Source organism: Heteronotia binoei, chromosome 2, assembly GCF_032191835.1.
Source record: "Heteronotia binoei isolate CCM8104 ecotype False Entrance Well chromosome 2, APGP_CSIRO_Hbin_v1, whole genome shotgun sequence".
Lineage (NCBI taxonomy): Eukaryota > Metazoa > Chordata > Lepidosauria > Squamata > Gekkonidae > Heteronotia > Heteronotia binoei.
In genome coordinates, this window is record NC_083224.1 from 3,132,338 (window position 1) to 3,156,646 (window position 24,309).

General features: G+C 50.1%; 1 protein-coding gene across 1 annotated transcript in view; it reads right to left on the minus strand.

The window, feature by feature from the left end:
- LOC132591060 (protein-glutamine gamma-glutamyltransferase 2-like) overlaps window positions 1–24,309 on the minus strand; it is a 153,341-nt gene that overhangs the window by 39,960 nt on the left and 89,072 nt on the right. The window contains 2 exon segments of the mRNA XM_060263946.1: window positions 5–140; window positions 14,739–14,916. Coding sequence (XP_060119929.1) covers window positions 5–140; window positions 14,739–14,916 — 314 coding nt within the window.

Sequence of the window (24,309 nt, forward strand, 5' to 3'; positions counted from 1 at the left end):
TCACCAGATGTATTCCCGGGTCCCCGCCTGCACCTTGCCATTCTCGTCCAAGTACTGCTCGATCTTCAGGTTGCTGTTGGTGTCGTGGGCAGAGTTGTAGTTGGTGATCACACGGGTGGGAATCCCCAGGCATCGGAGAACTAGAGAGGGAGAAGGGGGGAGAGAAGTGAAAGGAATGCAACCATCAAGCAGACAAGAAGGGCTCACGATAGCCCAGTTTCATCAGATCGCCTTGACGGCGGGCTTGGGAATATCTTTCCACCACTGAGGCTCCAGAAAAGACCCCTCCCTGCTCTTGGCAGCCCAGCTATCTGGGGGTGGGGGCTCCATGAAAAACAGCCAAGGAAGAGGATAGAGAAGGTAGAGAAAGAAGTCCTTTTCTCCCTTTCTCGCAATACAAGAACTCGTGGGCACTCAATGAAATTGCTGAGCAGTCAGGTTAGAATGGATAAAAGGAAGTCCTTCTTCACCCAAAGGGTGCTTAACATGTGGAACACACTGCCACAGGAGGTGGCAGCGGCTACAAGCACAGACAACTTCAAGAGGGGATTGGATAAAAATATGGAGCAGAGGTCCATCAGTGGCTATTAGCCGCAGCCTATTGTTGGAACTTTCTGGGGCAGTGATGCTCTGTATTCTTGGTGCTTGGGGGGGGGCACAGTGGGAGGGCTTCTAGACTCAGTGGTGGACCTCCTGATGGCACCTGGGTTTTTATGGCCACTGTGTGACAGAGTCTTGGACTGGATGGGCCATTGGCCTGATCCAATATGGCTTCTCTTATGTCCTTATGTCTGGGGCAGTGATGCTCTGTATTCTTGGTGCTTGGGGGGCACAGTGGGAGGGCTTCTAGCCCCACTTGTGAACACTCTGATGGCACTTGGGTTTTGTGGTTTTTTTGGCCACTGTGTGACACAGAGCGTTGGACTGGATGGGCCACTGGCCTGATCCAACATGGCTTCTCTCTTATGTTCTTATGTTTATTTAATTTATATCCCGCCCTCTCCGCCGAAGAACATAAAATCACTACAAACAGTTAAAACAATACATATTATAACTTTATCCGCATAGCAGCATAGATGTGCACAATCAGCAAGGGAGAAAACATACATTACCCCAACATTTGAACCATTCCTCTCCTCTCAGAAGGACAGCTGAGAGATTTAGCCCAGTCTGAATAATCTCAGGGCTATGAGATAGGGTTGCCAAGTCCAATGCAAGAAATCTCTGGGGACTTTGGGGGTGGAGCCAGGAGACTTTGGGGGTGGAGCCAGGAGACACTGGGGTGGAGCTAGGAGCAAGGGTGTGACATATGAACATATGAAGCTGCCTTCTACTGAATCAGACCCTCGGTCCATCAAAGTCAGTATTGTCTATTCAGACTGGCAGTGGCTCTCCAGAGTCTCAAGCTGAGGTTTTTCACACCTCTTTGCCTGGACCCTTTTTTGGAGATGCCGGGGACTGAACCTGGGACCTTCTGCTTCCCCAGCAGATGCTCTACCACTGAGCCACCATCCCTCGTTTTCTTCAAGCTTTCTTCCTAGGGAAAGCATGGGTACAAACTTTCCAAAGCCCACCTTCCCTTCCTCAACTCCCTCACAGCTGGGCAAGCTGAGCTTTATACAGCCTCGAGCAACGCCTGCTTTCTGTCTCCACAGCCCCCGGGCACCTCCACGCCTGCACATACAGAAGAGGACAAGAAAGCCCGAGTTAGCAGCAGGCAAGGGGGGTGCCCGGACAGCTTCGCTCAGGCAACGCAGGCTGTGCGGAAAGTTTCACCAAAGCCCCGCGGGCTGCTCCGGCCGCGCGCCAAGCTCATCCCGGCCCACCTATGCCGAGCCCCACCACGATGCGTCCCCCCAGCAGAGTCTCCTTGTTCTGGGCAGCGGCCAGCAAAGCCGAGCCGGCTGTGAAGATGCAGCTGGCCAGAAGGATGCAGGCTCGGCGGCCGCAGCAGCCGTTGAGCACCCCGCCGGCCAGAGCCGAGAGGGCGGCGGCGCCCACCATGCTGGAGACGAGCAGCTCCTGCCAGAAAGCGTCCAAGCGCAGCTCCTTCTTGAGGAGCAGGAGGGCTCCCAACACCATGCCCGTGTCGTAGCCGAAGAGGAAGCCGCCCAGGGCCGAGAAGACCGACACCACGTAGACGAAGGCCGGCGTCTCATCCTGCTGGAACTGGCACCGAGCCGCCCGCTTCAGGTCAGCGCAGCCGCCAGCCGCAGCTTGGCTCGTAAGGCTGGAGCACGACTCAGCACCGGCGATGAGGCTCCGCTCGCCCAGGCTGGCCGCGTCGGGCGCCGCCTGCTGCTGCTGCTGCTGATGCCGGTGGTGCTTCTCCGCCATCAGGCTGCTCAGGCTCCACAGAATGTCCTAGAAGGACCCAGATTCACGGCTTGCCACGCTCCTGGCCTGCATCCACCGTCCCCTTCTCTGATTTTATCTCAGAGGCGGAGCGGAGCAGGCGATGCCGCTGCGCTGCTGCCGCCTCTTCTCCAGTTCACCTTAGCTGCTCCTCCGAGATGGGGCTGCTCGCCATGCTCCTTGGCGCTGTTTCCCCCCCTTTCCCCGCTTCCGTTTTTTTGGAGAGCGGGGGAAGAGGCTGTAAATTCAGGGATCCCCCGCCAGGGCGGGAGGGTTGGGAAGCCTACTATGAGAGGACAATAGGAAGAGAGTCTTATCACCATCAGATTGTCCCTCATGCTTTTGAAGAAGTGGGTCGAAGTAAATGGCACCAATATCACAGTAAAACGTACCACGCAGGAGAACACGTTCAATACTTTCTATATCCCTCGAACCACAAACATAAAACCTGTTGGAATATGGAATTTTCTTTCACCCCAAAATCAGTGCTAAACTGCTTTGGGGCATTTCAATCTGGATCATAGCCCTTAATAAAGCAGTAGAACGAATACAATCCAGCTTTTAAAGGAAAATATTGGGACTGCCAGCGTGAGTGCCCTCTGCAGCTACGTGCCTGGAGACCAATCAAAGACTCCAAGAGACAAAAGCCTGCATTATAACAATTAAAAGCCGGTGGTGCGTTTTATTTATTGTTTTTACTGTTAATTTTAATTTGGTGTTTTAACGTTGATATGTAGGTTTTTATTGTTATTTTTATATGTTGTGATCCACCTTGAGCACATTTATGAGGAAAATGCTGAATATAAGCCTACTAAATAAATATATACCGTTTTCGCACACAGCTTACCTCGCAGTCACAATCCAGTTCCCTCCGCAGCGTCTGCGCCGGAAGTGCCGCGGCTTTTGCATAGCAAACGTAACCTGGGTTTTAGCGGTTTGCGTTTGCTACGCAAAAGCTGCGGCACTTCCTGTAACTTCGGCGCAGATGGTGGGAAATCCAACCAGATGCTGCGGAGGGAACAGGATTGTGACTGCGAGGTAAGCTGTGTGCGAAAACGGTCATAGATAAATAAATAAATGAATTCTGGTTATGTTTACATTTTAGGAGTAGCCCCAATAGTCTCACTGCACACATGCTATCTGAACCCCAATTATCTGGGGGGCGGAATCTCCATAATTATATGGGGGGAGGAATCTCCATAATTGGGTTCAGTTTTGATGATTTCGTCCCCTTCCCTGAGTGGACTGCGTTTGCTCTGATTAAACAACAACATGTAGATATTGAAATGCAAGAACTCAGAAGCCTTGCCTCTGACAGATGTCCCCCTTTCATAGAATCATAAAGTTGGAAGGGACCTCCAGGGTCATCAACCCCCTGCACAATGCAGGAAACTCACAAACACCTCCCCCTAAATTCACAGGACCCTCATTGCTGTCAGGTGGCCATCTAGAAACCTCCAAAGAAGGAGAGCCCACCACCTTCCAAGGAGGAAGTCTGTTAGAATCATAGAGCGGAAGGGACCTCCAGGGTCATCTAGTCCAACCCCCTGCACAATGCAGGAAACTCACAAACACCTCCCCCTAAATTCACAGGATCCTCATTGCTGTGAGGTGGGGGATCTCCTAGTGGAACCTTGGCAACGTATCTTTCTTGCTTGACTTCCCCTAGCCTTCGTAGAGCCTTCACGTTAGCTTTGCTTTTAATATCCTTCCTTCTGCTGTGCTGTACGGGAGGTAACGGTTGACCTTAGTCTTTACTTGGATGAGAGACCACCGAGAAAATCCTGAGTTGCTCCACAGAGCCAGGCAATGGCAAACCACCTCAGTTTGTCGCACACCTTGAAAAACCTCCAGGGCCACCATAAGTCAGCTGAGACTGGACAACAATCTTCTCATAAGAACATAAGAGAAGCCATGTTGGATCAGGCCAGTGGCCCCTCCAGTCCAACACTCTGTGTCACATAACAACATAACAGAAGCCATGTTGGATCAGGCCAGTGGCCCCTCCAGTCCAACACTCTGTGTCACATAAGAACATAAGAGAAGCCCTGTTGGATCTGGCCAGTGGCCCCTCCAGTCCAACACTGTGTGTCACATAAGAACATAAGAGAAGCCGTGTTGGATCAGGCCAGTGGCCCCTCCAGTCCAACACTGTGTGTCACATAAGAACATAAGAGAAGCCGTGTTGGATCAGGCCAGTGGCCCCTCCAGTCCAACACTCTGTGTCATGTAAGAACATAAAAGAAGCCCTGTTGGATCAGGCCAGTGGCCCCTCCAGTCCAACACTCTGTGTCATGTAAGAACATAAGAGAAGTCCTGTTGGATCAGGCCAATGACCCCTCCAGTCCAACACTCTGTGTCACATAAGAACATAAGAGAAGCCCTGTTGGATCAGGCTAATGGCCCATCCAGTCCAACACTCTGTGTCACATAAGAACATAAGAGAAGCCCTGTTGGATCAGGCCAGTGGCGCATCCAGTCCAACACTCTGTATCACACAGTGGCGAAAAATTTATATACAAACACACTGTGGCTAATAGCCACTGATGGACCTCTGCTCCATATTTTTATCCAATCCTTTCTAGAAGCTGTCTATGCTTGTAGCCGCCACCACCTCCTGTGGCAGTGTGTTCCACATGTTAATCACCCTTTGGCGAAGAAGTACCTCCTTTTATCCATTCTAACCCGACTGCTCAGCAGATCAGGAAATAAGAAAAAAGAAAATAAGAATTCCGTGCGCAGGGAAGTCACTCTATCCTCTCCTTGCTGCCAATGGGCTAGGCAGGTCGGGGCTGAGAAGTGCGGTGTAGGAGGAGGAGGACAAGTGGAAATCTTGACCCAAAGTTCCCAGAGATGTTTTCCTGGGCAAGACGGGGAAAACAGCTGCAGTGGGAGATATGGGAGGGCTGCAGAGGAAAAATGACCACCCACTCCCACCCGGCCAGCTCTTGTAGGAATGGCTTTTCCGAGCTTCTCTCCCTTGTTTGTTTTTCATGGAGCCCCTGCGTCCAGATCGTTGGGCTGCCAAGAGCAGGGAGGGGTCTTTTGTGGTGTCTCAGTGGTGGAAAGATATTCCCTTGTCCAGGCGATTTTATCTACCTGTGCTATTGGCAAATGAGTTGTTCCCTGATTCCATTGTTTTAAATGCCGATGGATTTTATCACAGAATCATAGAATCAGAAGGGACCTCCAGAGTCAACCAGTCCAACCCCCTGCACAATGCAGGAAACTCACAAACCCCTCCCCCTAAATTCACAGGATTTTCATCGCTGTCAGATGGCCATCTAGCCTCTGTTTAAAAACCTCCAAGGAAGGAGAATCATAGAATCGCAGAGTTGGAAGGGACCTCCAGGGTCCTCGAGTCCAACCCCCTGCACAATGCAGGAAACTCACAAACACCTCCCCCTAAATTCACAGGATCTTCATCGCTGTCAGATGGCCATCTAGCCTCTGTTTAAAAACCTCCAAGGAAGGAGAGCCCACCACCTCCCAAGGAGAAAGCCTGTTAGAATCACAGAAGAGTTGGAAGGGACCTTCAGGGTCATCTAGCCCAACCCCCTGCACAATGCAGGAAACTCACAAACCCCTCCCCCTAAATTCACAGGATCTTCATCGCTGTCAGAGGGCCATCTAGCCTCTGTTTAAAAACCTCCAAGGAAGGAGAGCCCACCACCTCCCAAGGAGGAAGCCTGTTCCACTGAGGAATCGCTCTAACGGTCAGGAAATTCTTCCTAATGTTGAGCCGGAAACTCTTTTGCTTTAATTTCAACTGATTGGTTCTGGTCCTACCTTCTGGGGCCACAGAAAACAATTCCACCCCATTCTCTCTAGGACAGCCCTTCAAGTCCTTGAAGATGGTGATCCTATCACCCCTCAGCCGCTTCCTCTCCAAGCTAAACATCTCCAGCTCCTTCAACCTTTCCTCATAGGACTTGGTCTCCAGACCCCTCACCATCTTCGTCGCCCTCCTCTGGACCCGTTCCAGCTTGTCTATATCTTTCTTAAAATGTGGTGCCCAAAACTGAACACAGTATTCCAGGTGAAGTCTTACCAGAGCAGAGTGAAGCGATACCATCACATCACGTGATCTGAACACTATGCTTCTCTTGATGCAGCCCAAAATTGCATTTGCCTTTTTAGCCACCGCATCACACTATTGACCCATGTTCAGCGTATGATCCACTAAGATCCCTAGATCCTTTTCGCACAGACTACTGCTAAGACAAGTCTCCCCCATCCTATAACTATGCATGGGATTTCTCCTACCTAAATGCAGAACTTTACATTTATCCCTGTTAAAATTCACTGTATTGGTTTTAGCCCAGTTTTCCAGCCTGTCAAGGTCATCCTATATCCTGTTTCTGTCTTCTACTGTATTTGCGACCCCTCCCGATTTAGTATCATCTGCAAATTTAATAATTCTATTCCTTCATCCTAAATCATTGATAAAGATGTTGAACAAAACAGGTCCCAGGACAGATCCTTGAGGCACTCCACTTGTCACTCCTCTCCAAGAGGATGAGGAACCATCCGCAAGCACTCTTTGGGTGAGATCTGTCAACCGGTTACAGATCCACCTGTATCAGGTTAGTAAGAGATCAGGTTAGTCTGACATGGCTTGTTCTTGAGAAAACCATGCTGGCTCTTAGCAGTCACATCCATTCTTTCTAAATGTTCCTGGACCGACTGTTTTGATGATTTGTTCTAAAACGTTTCCAGGTATAGACGTCAAGCTGACGGGTCGGTAGTTATAGCTCCAGTTCAAAATGTCTCTCAGGCCGCAGGTGACGGGAACGATCCTTCTCTGCCAGAAAACCCGGAGAGCAGCTGCTGGGCAGGGCTGGGCACCCACGGGCTGACAAACTAAAGTTCATCACGAATTCTGGCCGGTTCGTGGTTTGCAAAGCGATGTTCACAAACTGAAGAACTGCTTTGAACCTCCACAAATTTTGAGGCAGTTTGTGGCCGTTCATAAAGAGCTCCGAGGCATTTAAACCCCTGCTTTCTGCTCCACAAGAAAAGCAGCAAAGAGCAGAAAGCGGGGGTCAAGAACCTAGACCAGGGGTGTCAACTCATTTGTTATGAGGGCTGGATCTGCCATAAATGAGACCTTGTGTGGCCGGGCCGTGTGTGTACCTATTTAAGCTTAGGTAGCAGAGATATAAACTTTATAAAGGACACAAACACAATTAAATATATATTTTTAAGAAACTTAAAACATGCTTAAAACGTTAGCACTTGTTGGTCTTAAAGGTGCTTTCTTTGTATCTCTCCCATGGGATCCAGGGAACTGGGCAAAGGAAGTTTTGGCTCTTTCCTTCCTTCCCCAGGGGACCAGGAGGGGGAGGAGCCTCAGCCAATGGAGAAAATAGAGGCTTTGCTCTGTAGCTCCTGTGCAATTGAACAAACCTGGCGAAGCAAGCTGAGACGCAGAAGGAAGCAAGAGAGAGGAGAAGGAAGCAGGCAACAGCAAGTAGCTTGTGGGCCTGATAGGAGACCTCCAGAGGCCTAATTCGTCCCCCGGGCTACATGTTTGACACCATTGACCTAGATGAGCCCATTTGGTTCGTGAACCGACTTCCCAGTACATATAGGTTTGTGGTTCAGTTCATAGTTCAGCCAGAGTGTTGGACTGGAGGGGCCACTGGCCTGACCCAACATGGCTTCTCTTATGTTCTTATGTGACACAGAGTGTTGGACTGGATGGGCCATTGGCCTGATCCAACAGGGCTTCTCTTATGTTCTTATGTGACACAGAGTGTTGGACTGGAGGGGCCACTGGCCTGACCCAACAGGGCTTCTCTTATGTTCTTATGTGACACAGAGTGTTGGACTGGATGGGCCAATGGCCTGACCCAACATGGCTTCTCTTATGTTCTTATGTGACACAGAGTGTTGGACTGGAGGGGCCACTGGCCTGATCCAACAGGGCTTCTCTTATGTTCTTATGTGACACAGAGTGTTGGACTGGAGGGGCCACTGGCCTGACCCAGCAGGGCTTCTCTTATGTTCTTATGTGACACAGAGTGTTGGACTGGAGGGGCCACTGGTCTGACCCAATATGGCTTCTCTTATGTTCTTATGTGACACAGAGTGTTGGACTGGATGGGCCATTGGCCTGATCCAACAGGGCTTCTCTTATGTTCTTATGTGACACAGAGTGTTGGACTGGAGGGGCCACTGGCCTGACCCAACAGGGCTTCTCTTATGTTCTTATGTGACACAGAGTGTTGGACTGGATGGGCCAATGGCCTGACCCAACATGGCTTCTCTTATGTTCTTATGTGACACAGAGTGTTGGACTGGAGGGGCCACTGGCCTGATCCAACAGGGCTTCTCTTATGTTCTTATGTGACACAGAGTGTTGGACTGGAGGGGCCACTGGTCTGACCCAACATGGCTTCTCTTATGTTCTTATGTGACACAGAGTGTTGGACTGGATGGGCCATTGGCCTGATCCAACAGGGCTTCTCTTATGTTCTTATGTGACACAGAGTGTTGGACTGGAGGGGCCACTGGCCTGACCCAACAGGGCTTCTCTTATGTTCTTATGTGACACAGAGTGTTGGACTGGATGGGCCATTGGCCTGATCCAACAGGGCTTCTCTTATGTTCTTATGTGACACAGAGTGTTGGACTGGAGGGGCCACTGGCCTGACCCAACATGGCTTCTCTTATGTTCTTATGTGACACAGAGTGTTGGACTGGATGGGCCATTGGCCTGATCCAACAGGGCTTCTCTTCTGTTCTTATGTGACACAGAGTGTTGGACTGGAGCGGCCACTGGCCTGACCCAACAGGGCTTCTCTTATGTTCTTATGTGACACAGAGTGTTGGACTGGATGGGCCAATGGCCTGACCCAACATGGCTTCTCTTATGTTCTTATGTGACACAGAGTGTTGGACTGGATGGGCCATTGGCCTGATCCAACAGGGCTTCTCTTATGTTCTTATGTGACACAGAGTGTTGGACTGGAGGGGCCACTGGCCTGACCCAACAGGGCTTCTCTTATGTTCTTATGTGACACAGAGTGTTGGACTGGAGGGGCCACTGGCCTGACCCAACATGGCTTCTCTTATGTTCTTATGTGACACAGAGTGTTGGACTGGATGGGCCATTGGCCTGATCCAACAGGGCTTCTCTTATGTTCTTATGTGACACAGAGTGTTGGACTGGAGGGGCCACTGGCCTGACCCAACAGGGCTTCTCTTATGTTCTTATGTGACACAGAGTGTTGGACTGGATGGGCCAATGGCCTGACCCAACATGGCTTCTCTTATGTTCTTATGTGACACAGAGTGTTGGACTGGATGGGCCACTGGCCTGACCCAACAGGGCTTCTCTTATGTTCTTATGTGACACAGAGTGTTGGACTGGAGGGGCCAATGGCCTGATCCAACAGGGCTTCTCTTCTGTTCTTATGTTCCTGTGTGTTCAGTGTCACGTGATTCTGCCCTAACAAAGGCGCCCACTTAAGCTGCACAGCAAGAAGCCCACCTGTGTGGGAATGTTTATCAGCTGGATCTGGTCCATCAGCACAGCCTCCCTGGGGCAGGAGGATCTAGATGTGGGCCAGCCTGCTCAGATTCTCAGGTCCCACATCCATGTACCCTGATTACATTGCACAAAAGAAACATAAAGGGTAAGAGACTAAAAGTGAAACAGCAAACAGAAGAAAAAGAAGACTGTATACCCCGCCCTTCTCTCTGAATCAGAGTCTCAGAGTGGCCTACAATCTCCTTCACCTTCCTCCTCCACAACAGACACCCTGTGAGGTCAGCGGGGCTGAGAGAGCTCTCCCAGAAGCTGCCCTTTCAAGGACAGCTCTGCCAGAGCTATGACTGACTCAAGGCCATTCCAGCAGCTGCCAAGTGGAGGAGTGGGGAATCAAACCCGGCTCTCCCAGATAAGAGTCCATGCACTTAACCGCTCCACCAAACTGGCTCTACACCAAACTTGCAAGATGGCCCAGGATCAGGGCCAGAATAAATGGGATGGCGTCCTTGTGTCCACCCATGGGATGCTGCTGCCATTTGGAAGAAATTTAAAAATTCTGCAGCAGTTCAGCAGGTGGGCTCTGTGGCGTTGTGCCCCACTGAAGTCCTTCTCCTCCCCAAACCCCGGTCTCCTCGGGCTTCATCCCCCAAATTTCCCAACATGTTGCTAGCCACCCTATTCCTGATAATATATGTGCAGAGTCTAATCTATAGCTTAGCTAGCCGGTAAAGCAGTTAAATTCTTGCAACGCCAGGGTCTTAAATCTAAGTTCAGCAGTTGTTGTTTTTTTGCCATGAATCTCAATTTGTCTGTACATTCCTCACGTCTAACTCTAACGGAATTCTTCTGCAGTTAGCAGAAGAGTATCCACAATGTATTCCTTATTTGTTCATTTCATCTCTTTGACTGGCTGGGTCGTAACTTTGGCTTCGCTGTTCCTTGGCAAGTGGGAACAAACGGAGATCTCTCCTTGGCCCTTTCAGAAACCCCCCAAGTAGCTGTGTTAGCTTGAAGCAAAGTCAAACAGATTCAGGGAGCAATCCAAAGCAGGTCTACTCAGAAGCAAGGCCTATGTTATTCAATGGGGCTTACTCTCAGGAAGGGGCTTATTCGGTTGCATGACTCTCAAACGCCAATCAAGTGATCTTCTGTACATCTGTGAAACGACCTTCATCGAATTTTGTAGATGACCTCATGGCCATATTCCAGTGAGGCTTGTGCAAGAAGCACCTGTTGGTGGATCATGACCATCAGCTTTTTCCCAGGACCCCAGTGGACCCCTAACTGGAAAGCCAGTTTGGTGTAGTGGTTAAGTGCATGGACTCTTATCTGGGAGAACCAGGTTTGATTCCTTACTCCACTTGCAGCTGCTGGAATGGCCTTGGGTCAGCCATACCTCTGGCAGAGGTTGTCCTTGAAAGGGCAGTTTCTGTCAGAAGAAGAAGATATTGGATTTATATCCCACCATCCACTCTGAAGAGCTTCAGAGCGGCTCACAATCTCCTTTACCTTCCTCCCCCACAACAGACACCCTGTGAGGTGGGTGGGGTTGGAGAGGGCTCTCACAGCAGCTGCCCTTTCAAGGACAACCTCTGCCAGAGCTATGGCTGACCCAAGGCCATGCCAGCAGGTGCAAGCGGAGGAGTGGGGAATCAAACCCGGTTCTCTCAGATAAGAGTCCTCACACTTAACCACTGCACCAAACGGACTCTCTCAGCCCCACCCACCTCACAGGGTATCTGTTGTAGGGGAAGAAGATAAAGGAAATTGTAAGCCACTCTGAGTCTTTGATTCAGAGAGAAGGGCGGGGTATAAATCTGCAATTCTTCTTCTTCATCGGAATTCTTTCAATCTTTGTGTTTGCGTGGCAGCAGATCCAGACCAGAGCTCCAGTTCAAGTCATTCTTCGCGTTTCAAAAATGGCACGTTAGCTATATTTAAATATAAATTTGCTTTTGAATACACCACCCCCACCCAAGAACATTACATTTCCTAAGCATTACACTTTGTAAATTCCATAGCTTCAAAGTTCAGGGAGCTCTTCAGTAATGAATTTCAAAAACGGTATGTTAGCTTTATTTAAATATAAATTTGCTTTAGAATACACCCCCAACCCCCCCCCCCCCCCCACACACACACACACACAAGAACATCACATTCCCTCCTTTAAGCATTACACTTTGTAAATTCCACAGCTTAAAAGTTCATCGGCCTTTTCAGTAATAAATTAAATTGTAAGGTCTGTTGAAATGGAAGAATTTTCAGTCTGTTATTCTACCATCTGTAAATCCAAATAAGTTAATTACTAGAGATGTCATGAAGAACCATTCAGATTAGGAGAAAACAGAAAGGAAAGGAAAGGAAAGGAAAGGAAAGGAAAGGAAAGGAAAGGAAAGGAAAGGAAAGGAAAGGAAAGGAAAGGAAAGGAAAGGTCCCCTGTGCAAGCACCAGTCATTTCGGACTCTGGGGTGACGCTGCTTTCACGTTTTCATGGCAGACTTTTTACAGGGTGGTTTGCCATTGCCTTCCCCAGTCATCTACGCTTTCCCCCCAGCAAGCTGGGGACTCCTTTGACCGACCTCGGAAGGATGGAAGGCTGAGTCAACCTTGGCCGGCTACCTGAACCAGCTTCCGCTGGGATCGAACTCAGGTCGTGAGCGGAGAGTTCAGGTCACAGTACTGCAGTACTGCTGCTTTACCACTCTGCGCCACGAGGCCATTCTTCAGGCGAAGACAACCCAATAATAAACTTCTGCAAGGGGTGGAGAGAGTTGGCAAAGAAGACTTGTTTTCTCCCTCTCCCAAAATACTAGAACCCGGACATCCATTGACGCCAACAGGCGAAAGTTCAGGACAGGCAAAAGGAAATACCACTCGACACAGACAGTAATTAAAACGTGGGACGTAGCGATGACCACGGGAACAGACAGCTTTAAAGGGGTGTTGGAGAGATCCTTGGAGGAGAAGTCTAGCACATTCAGAGGCACTAAACCTCTGTTTAAACACAATTTTATTGATAGCATATGGTAACAATATCCATTAATACCTTCTATTATTATCTATCCATATGCTATTTTCTAGTCCCTCCTCCCCCCCGTTACTTGACTCCCGCCGAAGTTATATACTTCAAATACTAACATTTAGAGGTACCCTTAAACCATAAGAACCTATATCCATATTCTACTTTTTTCTAGGACATTATTAAAAAATTGTCCAATATCCTTTTATATTCCATTCTTCTTCTACATAACATCTAAACTTTTTCCCACTCCTTTTTATACACTTCCAAATCATAGTCGCTTAAGAATCTTGTTAGTTTATCCGTCTCACTCCATGTTATAACGTTTACAAGCCAATCCCATTTTTTCCTGGTATTTTTCTTGCTTCCGTAACTGCGCATACAATGCCCTATCCGCTGAAAGCAAGTACCAGATCAAAGTTCTATCTTCTTTTGGAAAATTTTCCATTTGTAATCCCAATAAGAAAGTCACTGCTACTTTCTTGAACTCATATCCCAAGATCCTGAGAGGCACTAAACCTCTGAATCCCAGAACCAGGAGGCAAAATCCAGAGAAGGCCTCGGGCTCTTTCCCATGCAGCAGGAGTCAACCCTAGCAAATGTGCACCAGACCTCATGAACACCCATGCATCTGCTTTCTACTGGGTCCACCAAGGTCAGTCTTGTCTACTCAGACTGGCAGCAGCTCTCCAGGGTCTCAGGCGGTTTCAGCTGCTTGGCCCTTTTCATGGAGGCACCAGGGATTCAAGCTGGTTCCTTCTACATGCCAAGCAGATGCACTCCCCTTGAACCGCAGCCCCTCCCTCACTTACTTCTCACCAGGGGTGGAATTCTAGCAGGAGCTCCTTTGCATATTAGGCCGCACCCCCCTTGATGTAGCCAAGCCTCCAAGAGAACATGTTGGATCAGGTCAACGGCCCATCCAGTCCAACACTCTGTGTCACACAGTGGCAAAAAATTTTATATATACACACACACTGTGGCTAATAGCCACTGATGGACCTGTGGCTCCATATTTTTATCTAAACCCCTCTTGAAGGTGGCTATACTTGTGGCCGCCACCACCTCCTGTGGCAGTGAATTCCACATGTTAATCACCCTTTGGGTGAAGAAGGACTTCCTTTTATCTGTTTTAACCTGTCTGCTCAGCAATTTCATTGAATGCCCACGAGTTCTTGTACTGTGAGAAAGGGAGAAAAGTACTTCTTTCTCTACTTTCTCATCCCATGCATTATCTTGTCAACCTCTATCATGTCACCCCGCAGTCGACGTTTCTCCAAGCTAAAGAGTCCCAAGCGTTTCAACCTTTCTTCATAGCTGAACCTTTATATATAGCTGAAATATTTATGTGTATTAATAACTAGGGTTTTATCTGTTTTATCTGTTTTATCTGTTTTAAATATGGATCCCTTTATATGTGTAATTTTGATGGATCTACTATTGGAAGCCGCCCTGAGCCACTTGTGGAAGGGCGGGATATAAATCTTAAATAAATAAATAAATAAATAAATAAATAAATAAATAAATAAATAAATAGGGAAAGTGCTCCAGCCCTTTAATCATTCTAGTTGCCCTTCTCTGGACTTTCTCCAATGCTATAATATCCTGTTTGAGGTGCGGCGACCAGAGCTGCACACAGTACTCCAAATGAGACCGCACCATCGATTTATATATTTATATATAAGAGCTTACAAGGCTCTTTTTTGTAAGCTCTTGGAGGATTGGCTACACCAGCGGGCGTGGCCTAATATGCAAAGGCGCTCCTGCAAGAATTCCGCCCCTGCTTCTCACTTAGATTGCAGCCAGACTTGCGAAAGGGGGAAGGATCATCAAGCCAGGCTCCGGGATTTGCTGGGAATCGCTCACCTGTGCAGGCCACGGCGGCAAAGACCCAGCACTGCCCGTACCGGACCGGCTGGCAGCCGTACTTCTGCCACCGCTGCAGGATGTCCACGCTCCCGCTCCAGACCATGGGGCTGACTCCGTCGTCGTAGGGCTGCTTCCAGCGGCCAAACAGGATCCCTTGGTCATCGTTGCAATTCACCTGCCAAGGGAGAGTTCGCAGAAGAGATGACGTGATCTTTTATCCGAACATTCAGAACTTCGCTCTAAAATTTCAGATTTTTGATAGCCCAGTTCTGAGATCTGTCTGGGGACTCAGAGAAGTCTTTTGCGCTAGGCCAATCCGTTGTAAAACGAAGGAGAGGAATTGCAGATTGGTACCCTCGCCCTTCTCTCTGAATCAGAGACCCAGAGCGGCTTACAATCTCCTTCACCTTCCTCCTCCGTAACAGCCGCTCTGCCGGGTAGATGGGGCTGAGAGAGCTCTGACAGCAGCTGCCCTTTCAAGGACAACTCCTGGGAGAGCTCTGGCTGACCCGAGGCCATTCCGGCAGCTGCAGGTGGAGGAGTCGGGAATCAAACCCCGGTTCTCCCAGATAAGAGTCCACGCACTTCAACACTATACCAAACATTGCGATTTCTCTCAAGCTGATAGTGGGAATTGCCATCAAGTTTCAGCTGATTTCTGGCAAACGCATCAGATCTTCAAGGCTAAAGACGTTCAGAGGTGGTTGGCCATTGCCTGCCTCTGCGTAGCAACCCTGGGCCTCTGTGGAGGTCTCTCATCCAAATGCTAACCAGGAGCGAACCCTCCTTAATTGCTGAGATCTGAGGAGACTGGGCTAGCCAGTCAGGGCAAAAAAAGGTCAGGGAAAACATTCAGAGACGGTTTTGCATTGTCTGCCTCTGCGTAGCAACCCTCGACTTCCCTGGCGGTCTCCCATCCAAGCACTAACCAGGGTTGACCCTGCTTAGCTTCCAAGATCTGACGAGATCAGGCTAGCCTGGGCCGTCCAGGGGAGACAAAGAGAGATGGCCCAGAGATCACTGCCCCAGAGATAAGAACATAAGAGAAGCCCTGTTGGATCAGGCCAGTGGCCCATCCAGTTCAACACTCTGTGTCACACAGTGGCCAAAAAACCAGGCACCATCAGGAGGTCCACCAGTGGGGCCAGGACACAAGAAGCCCTCCCACTGTTGCCCCCCACAAGCACCAAGAATACACAGCATCACTGCCCCAGACATAAGAACAGAAGAGAAGCCATGTTGGATCAGGCCAGTGGCCCCTCCAGTCCAACACTCTGTGTCACATAAGAACATAAGAGACGCCCTGTTGGATCAGGCCAGTGGCCCCTCCAGTCCAACACTCTGTGTCACATAAGAACATAAGAGAAGCCCTGTTGGATCAGGCCAGTGGCCCCTCCAGTCCAACACTCTGTCACATAAGAACATAAGAGAAGCCCTGTTGGATCAGGCCAATGGCCCTTCCAGTCCAACACTCTGTGTCACATAAGAACATAAGAGAAGCCGTGTTGGATCAGGCCAGTGGCCCCTCCAGTCCAACACTCTGTGTCACATAAGAACATAAGAGACGCCCTGTTGGATCAGGCCAATGGCCCTTCCAGTCCAACACTCTGTCACATAAGAACATAAGAGAAGCCCTGTTGGATCAGGCCAATGGCCCTTCCAGTCCAACACTCTGTGTCACATAAGAACATAAGAGAAGCCCTGTTGGATCAGGCCAGTGGCCCCTCCAGTCCAACACTCTGTGTCACATAAGAACATAAAGAAGCCATGTTGGATCAGGCCAATGGCCCATCCAGTCCAACACTCTGTGTCACACAGTGGCCAAGAAACCAGGCACCATCAGGAGGTCCACCAGTGGGGCCAGGACACTGGAAGCCCTCTCACTGTGCCCCCCATCCCTCCAAAAAGCACCCAGAAGCACCAGTCTGCTCTGGAGACTTCTGACTCACCATGGCGCTCACCACCCGGCTGATGTAGACGGGGCTGTTGCGACGGGAGCAGTCCCGGTCTTGGTTCTGGAAGAATTTGGGGTTCGTGTCCAGCAGCTGAAGGCTGATGTCCAAGATTTCATCCTCAAACTAGTGCAGGAGAAAGAGAAGAAGAAGATATTGGGTTTATATCCCGCCCTCCACTCTGAATCTCAGAGACTCAGAGCAGCTCACAATCTCCTTTAACTTCCTTCCCCACAACAGACACTCTGTGAGGTGAGTGGGGCTGAGAGGGCTCTGACAGAAACTGCCTTTCAAGGACAACTCTGCCAGAGCTCTGGCTGACCCAAGGCCATTCCAGCAGCTACAAGTGGAGGAGTGGGGAATCAAACCCCATTCTTCCAGATAAGACTCCTTGCACCTAAGAAGTAGAAGATATTGGATTTATATTCTGCCCTCCACTCTGAATCTTAGCGTCTCAGAGCAGCTCACAATGTCCTTTAACTTCCTTCCCCACAACAGCACCCTGTGAGGTGGGTGGGAATGAGAGGGCTCTCACAGCAGCTGCCCTTTCAAGGACAACCTCTGCCAGAGCTATTGCTGACCCAAGTCCATTCCTGCAGCTGCAAGCGGAGGAGTGGGGAATCAAACCCGGTTCTCCCAGATAAGAGTCCGCACACTTAACCACTGCAACAAACTGGCTCTCAGTGAGGTGGAGGAAGAGACAGAAGGTGTGGGGTGGGGTGGGTGAGGAACTGAGGCATGAGAATCCCAGGGGGTGCAAGGGAATGACGTCATGTTTCGGGGGGGGGGGGAGCTTCCATTAGAGAGTCGCCTCCACATTTTACCTGCTGAGTTATTGCAAAAGTCATCTGAGGACAGACCTCAGGACAAAGACATGCAAACAGTTCCAAGAAACTAGACAGATAACTATCCTGTTGCGGGGTAGGTTGTGATATAAGCCGAAAGAAAGAAAGAAAGAAAGAAAGAAAGAAAGAAAGAAAGAAAGAAAGAAAGAAAGAAAGAAAAGAAAGAAAGAAAGAAAGAAAGAAAGAAAGAAAGAAAGAAAGAAAGAAAGAAAGAAAGAAAGAAAGAAAGAAAGAAAGAATCAGGACATAAGAACCTCAGAAAAAGCCCTGCTGGATCAGACCAGGGAGGGTCCATCTAGTCCAGCCTCCTGTCTCACACAGGGACCACCCATTTCCTCTGGAGGGCCAACAACAAGGCAGAGAGGCCAAGGCCTTCTCCTGAGAAGAACCTCAGAAGAGCCCTGCTGATCAGACCAGGAGGGTCCATCTCGTCCAGCCTCCTGTCTCACACAGGGACCACCCATTTCCTCTGGAGGGCCAACAACAGGGCAGAGAGGCCAAGGACTTCTCCTGAGAAGAACCTCAGAAGAGCCCTGCTGGATCAGACCAGGGAGGGTCCATCTCGTCCAGCCTCCTGTCTCACACAGGGACCACCCATTTCCTCTGGAGGGCCAACAACAGGGCAGAGAGGCCAAGGCCTTCCCCTGAGAAGAACCTCAGAAGAGCCCTGCTGGGTCAAACCGGGGAAGGTCCATTTAGTCCAGCATCCTGTCTCACACAGTGGCCAGCCAGTTCCTCTGGAGGTCCAACAACAGGGCAGAGAGGACAGGTCTATCAGTGGCTATTAGCCACAGTGACTAAAGGGAACCTCCACATTCAGAGGCACACATTCCCTGAATCTCAGAGCTAGGAAGCAACATCAAAGGAAGACCTCAGCCTCCCTGCCCTGTTGTTGGTCCTCCAGAGTAACTGGCTGGCCCCTGTGTGAGACAAAAGGCGGCCTGTCAAGACAGAAGGCTGGACTAGATGGACCCTCACTGGTTTGATCCAGCAGGGCTCTTCTGATGTCCTTATGAAGGCCTCGGCCTCTCTGCCCCGTTGTTGGCCCTCCAGAGGAACTGGTTGGCCACTGTGTGAGACAGGAGGCTGGACTAGATGTCCCTCCCTGGTCTGATCCAGCAGGGGTATTCTGAAGTTCTTATCAGGGGAAGGCCTCAGCCTCTATGCCCTGTTGTTGGCCCTCCAGAGGAACTGGTTGGCCACTGTGTGAAACAGGAGGCTGGACTAGAGGGACCCTCACTGGTCTGATCCAGCAGGATTCTTCTGAAGTTCTTAGGAATACCTCAGTCTCTATGCCCTCTTGTTGGCCCTCCAGAGGAACTGGCTGGCCACTGTGTGAGACAGGAGGCTGGACTAGAGGGACCCTCACTGGTCTGACCCAGCAGGGCTCTTCTGAGGTTCTTATGTCCTGTTAGGCCTTCTTCCACTTTCTACAGTCTTTCCAAAAGACTGCTGTTGAAACGTTCTTGCACACTGTGGGATGGAGCAAAACCTCAGCGTGGAAGCAACAAAAAAAGTTTTGCAAAAGTGGTGCTAATTTAGTCCTGCCTCTGTAGTCGGATTCAACAAGCACAAAGGTTCAAGAAGCACGAAGGAGCAGCTTCCAGGCAGCTCCCGGGCCTCTTTTATCTCAGCAGTCAGGAAGGCTGTGGTTGGCGGCCTGTCAAGTTCACGCTTCTGGCCCGCTTGGGCAGGGCAGATTAGAGATTCCTAGAGGCCCAGGGAGATGCCTCCCCTCTGGGGCCCCACAGAGGGATGAGAGAAGACAGCCCTTGGGGCTTCTCTGCAGAACAACACAAACCCCTGTTCAGTAAAGAGGAAAAGTGCATTTCAAGGAAGGAAGCACGGGCGAGGAGAGGGGGGAGGAGAATGCAATAGGCTTCCCAACCCTCCGCCCTGGCGGGGGACCCCAGGATTTCCACCCTCTTCCCCCGCTCCCAAAAAAATGGAAGCGGGGGGAAACGGCGCCGGGAAGCATGGCGAGCCGCCCGATCCCCGCCCACCGCAGTTGCTCCTCCGAGATGGGCCCAGGCTGAGCCCATCTTGGAGAAGCAGCCAAGAGGCATCAGCAGCACAGGGGAGGACGAGGCAAACCAGGAGTATGGCGAGCCGTGAATCCGGGCCCTTCTAGGACCCGGACTTGCGGCTCGCCACGCCCCCGGCCTGCCTCCACCCCCCCCTCCGCTTCCACCCCAGAGGCGGAGCGGGCGAGGCCGCCACGCCACGGCCGCCTCTTCTCTGCTCGCCGTGGCTGCTCCTCCGAGATGGGCTCAGCCTGAGCCCATCTCGGAGGAGCAGCCACGGCGAGTGGAGAAGAGGCAGCAGCTGCGGGGCGGCTCGCCACGCTCCCCGGCGCCGTTTCCCCCCCTCCCCCCAGCTTCACCCCAGTGTCTCCTGGCTCCACCCCCAAAGTCTCCTGGCTCCACCCCCAAAGTCCCCAGGCTCCACCCCCAAAGTCCCCAGATATTTCTGGGGTTGGACTTGGCAACCCTAGAATGCAAAGTCATTTGGCCTTGGAAGATTTTGTTAGGATCAACCAGGCATGGAGCAACTGACTGATTTGCTATGCTTGGAACACTTTTTGCTGTCCAAGAGCTCTGGGTAGGGTTGCCAATCCCCAGGTGGGGGCAGGGAATCCCCTGGTTTGGAGGCCCTCCCCCCACACCGCTTCAAGTCGTCAGAAAGGGGGGGGGATGGAAATGTCTGCTGGGAACTCTATTATTCCCTATGGAGATTGATTCCCATAGAAAATAATGGAGAATTGATTTGCGGGTATCTGGGGCTCTGGGGGGGGCTGTTTGTTGATTAAGAGGCACCAAATGTTCAGTAACAGCATCCAGCGCCTCTCCCCAAAATATCGCCCAAGTTTCAAAATGATTGGACCAGGGGGTCCAATTCTATGAGCCCCCAGAAAAGGTGCCCCTATCCTTCATTATTTCCTATGGAAGGAAGGCATTGAAAAGGTGATGGCCCTTTAAATGTGATGGCCAGAACTCCCTTTGGAGTTCAATTATGCTTGTCACAGCCTTAATCTTGGCTCCACCCCCAAAGTCTTCTGGCTCCACCCCCAAATTCTCCTGGTTCCACCCCCAAAGTCCCCAGATATTTCTAAATTGGACTTGGCAACCCTAGTTCTGGATTTATGACCACTCGATGATAAAGTGCTTTTGAAGTCATAAAATGCTTCAAAACATTTATTGCAACCCTTCTCTGTTAAAGGTCTGGGATGAAGAGCCTGTGGATTTAGGGGGAGGGGTTTGTGAGTTCCCTGCATTGTGCAGGGGGTTGGACTAGATGACCCTGGAGATCCCTTGCAATTCTAGGATTCTATGATTAGGAAGAACTTCCTGACCATCAGAGCGGTTCCTCAGTGGAACAGCCTTCCTCCTCGGGAGGTGGTGGGCTCTCCTTCCTTGGAGGTTTTTCAACAGAGGCTAGATGGCCATCTGACAGCAATGAAGATCCTGTGAATTTAGGGGAGGTGTTTGTGAGTTTCCTGCATTGTGCAGTGGGTTGGACTAGATGACCCTGGAGGTCCCTTCGAACTCTAGGATTCTATGATTAGGAAGAACTTCCTGACCATTAGAGCAATTCCTCAGTGGAACAGGCTTCCTCCTTGGGAGATGGTGGGCTCTCCTTCATTGGAGGTTTTTCAGCAGAGGCTAGATGGCCATCCGACAGCAATGAGGATCCTGTGAATTTAGGGGGAGGTGTTTGTGGAGTTCCCTGCATTGTGCAAGGGGTTTGACTAAATGACCCTGGAGGTTCCTTCCAACTCTTCTATGATTCTAACAGGCTTCCTCCTTGGGAGGTGGTGGGCTCTCCTTCCTTGGAGGTTTCTAAACAGAGGCTGGATGGCCATCTGACAGCAATGATGGTCCTGTGAATTTAGAGGGAGAGGTTCGTGAGTTTCCTGCACTGTGCAGGAGGTTGGACTAGATGACTCTGGAGGTGCCTTCCAACTCTTCTATGATTCTAACAGGCTTCCTCCTTGGGAGGTGGTGGGCTCTCCTTCCTTGGAGGTTTCTAAACAGAGACTGGATGGCCATCTGACAGCAATGATGGTCCTGTGAATTTAGAGGGAGAGGTTCGTGAGTTTCCTGCACTGTGCAGGAGGTTGGACTAGATGACTCTGGAGGTGCCTTTCAACTCTTCTATGATTCTACAGGCTTCCTCCTTGGGAGGTGGTGGGCTCTCCTTCCTTGGAGGTTTCTAAACAGAGGCTGGTTGGCCATCTGACAGCAATGAAGGTCCTGTGAATTTAGGGGGAGGGGCTTGTGAGTTCCCTGCAGTGTGCAGGGGGTTGGACTAGATGACCCTGGAGGTCCCTTCCAACTCTAGGATTCTATGCTTTAACTGGGCTCTCTTTCTGGGAGGCTGGATGGCCCTCTGACAGCATTTAGGGTCCTGTGGATTGAGGGGGAGGGGCTTGTGAGTTCCCTGCATTGTGCAGGGGGTTGGGCTAGATGACCCTGGGGTTCTCTTCAAACTCTGTGATTCTAGGATTCTAAGTGCTGCCAATCCCCAGTTGGGGCAGGGGGGAAAGGTGATAACCTCCGTGAAAGACCAGCCTCCAAAATAAGTACAAAATATATCTGTGCTTTATAAATAGAAACAAATTATAAAGCATAGATATATTTTGTACTTATATTCGGGGCTGGTCTTTCGCGGAGGTTCTCACCTTTTCCCCTGGCTCATTTTTTCCGCGATTCTCTATTGGTTGCCAAATTTCTGGTTGGGGGCAGGGGATTCCTGGTTTGGAGGCCCTCCCCCCATTATGTTGAGGCTAAGCAGGAAGTGTGTTAAGGCCGTCATTTTTGACTGCTGTTTGTGACACACTTCCTACTTAGCCTCAATATAAATGTTTATGCTCCTGCCAGGGCTGCAACAAGTAAACCAAGTGAAACCCAATAGCCCCGGATTAAGTGCGCCACCAAAAACCCCACCTCCTCTCATCTAATCCTACTTAAGTAAGGAAACTGAGCCTGATACGCTGCTCTGAGAGAGGCCTGCCGTCTAGGGTTGCCAACCTCCAGGTGGGGCCTGGCCGTCTTCAGGAACTACAACTGATCTCCAAGCGAAAGAGATCAGCTGCCCAGGAGAGCTTTAAACAAGTTGGAACTGTCTGGGGCAGTGATGCCCTGTATTCTTGGTGCTTGGGGCGGGGGCAAAGTAGAAGGGCTTCTAGCCCCACTTGTGAACCTCTGGATGGCACTTGGGGGGGAGGGGGTGTGTGGCACTGTGTGACACAGAGTGTTGGACTGGATGGGCCATTGGCCTGATCCCAACAGGGCTTCTCTTATGTTCTTATGTGACACAGAGTGCTGGACTGGATGGGCCATTGGCCTGATCCAACAGGGCTTCTCTTATGTTCTTATGTGACACAGAGTGTTGGACTGGATGGGCCACTGGCCTGATCCAACATGGCTTCTCTTATGTTCTTATGTGACACAGAGTGTTGGACTGGAGGGGCCACTGGCCTGATCCAACATGGCTTCTCTTATGTTCTTATGTGACAAGAGTGTTGGACTGGATGGGCCACTGGCCAGATCCAACAGGGCTTCTCTTATGTTCTTATGTGACACAGAGTGTTGGACTGGAGGGGCCACTGGCCTGATCCAACAGGGCTTCTCTATGTTCTTATGCGACACAAAGTGTTGGACTGAAGGGGCCACTGGCCTGATCCAACATGGCTTCTCTTATGTTCTTAGCGACACAGAGTGTTGGACTGGATGGGCCACTGCCTGATCCAACAGGGCTTCTCTTATGTTCTTATGTGACACAGAGTGTTGGACTGGATGGGCCATTGGCCTGATCCAACAGGGCTTCTCTTCTGTTCTTATATGATACAGAGTGTTGGACTGGAGGGGCCATTGGCCTGATCCAACAGGGCTTCTCTTATGGTCCTTATATATACAGAGTTTTGGACTGGAGGGGCCATTGCCCTGATCCAACAGGGCTTCTCTTATGTTCTTATGTGACACAGAGAGTTGAACAGGAGGGGCCACTGGCCTGATCCAACAGGGCTTCTCTTATGTTCTTATGTGACACAGAGAGTTGAACAGGAGGGGCCATTGGCCTGATCCAACAGGGCTTCTCTTATGTTCTTATGTGACACAGAGAGTTGAACAGGAGGGGCCACTGGCCTGATCCAACAGGGCTTCTCTTATGTTCTTATGTGACACAGAGAGTTGAACAGGAGGGGCCACTGGCCTGATCCAACAGGGCTTCTCTTATGTTCTTATGTGACACAGAGAGTGAACAGGAGGGGCCATTGGCCTGATCCAACAGGGCTTCTCTTATGTTCTTATGTGACACAGAGTGTTGGACTGGATGGGCCATTGGCCTGATTCAACAGGGCTTCTCTTATGGTCTTATGTTCCTGATGGCACCTGGGATACAAATTAAATACTACTACTACTACTACTACTACTACTATATTATTATTATTATTATTATTATTATTATTATTATTATTATTATTATTATTATGTTCTTATGTGATCCCTATGACAAATCTAATTTTTAATACCACAAGAGCTTTTTTTGTATTAAAAAAAACCCAGCAGGAACTAATTTGCATATTAGGCCACACCCCCTGATGTCAAGCCAGCCAGAACTGTGTTCCTGTGCGTTCTTACTCAAAAAAAGCCCTGTATGCCCCTACAATTTAAACAGTGATAATTTCTATTAACGAGGAATATTCCTAAACTCCGAAACCCCAAAAAGAGGACATTTTCATCAGTTTCTTTAAAAGAGCCCAGAAGAAGA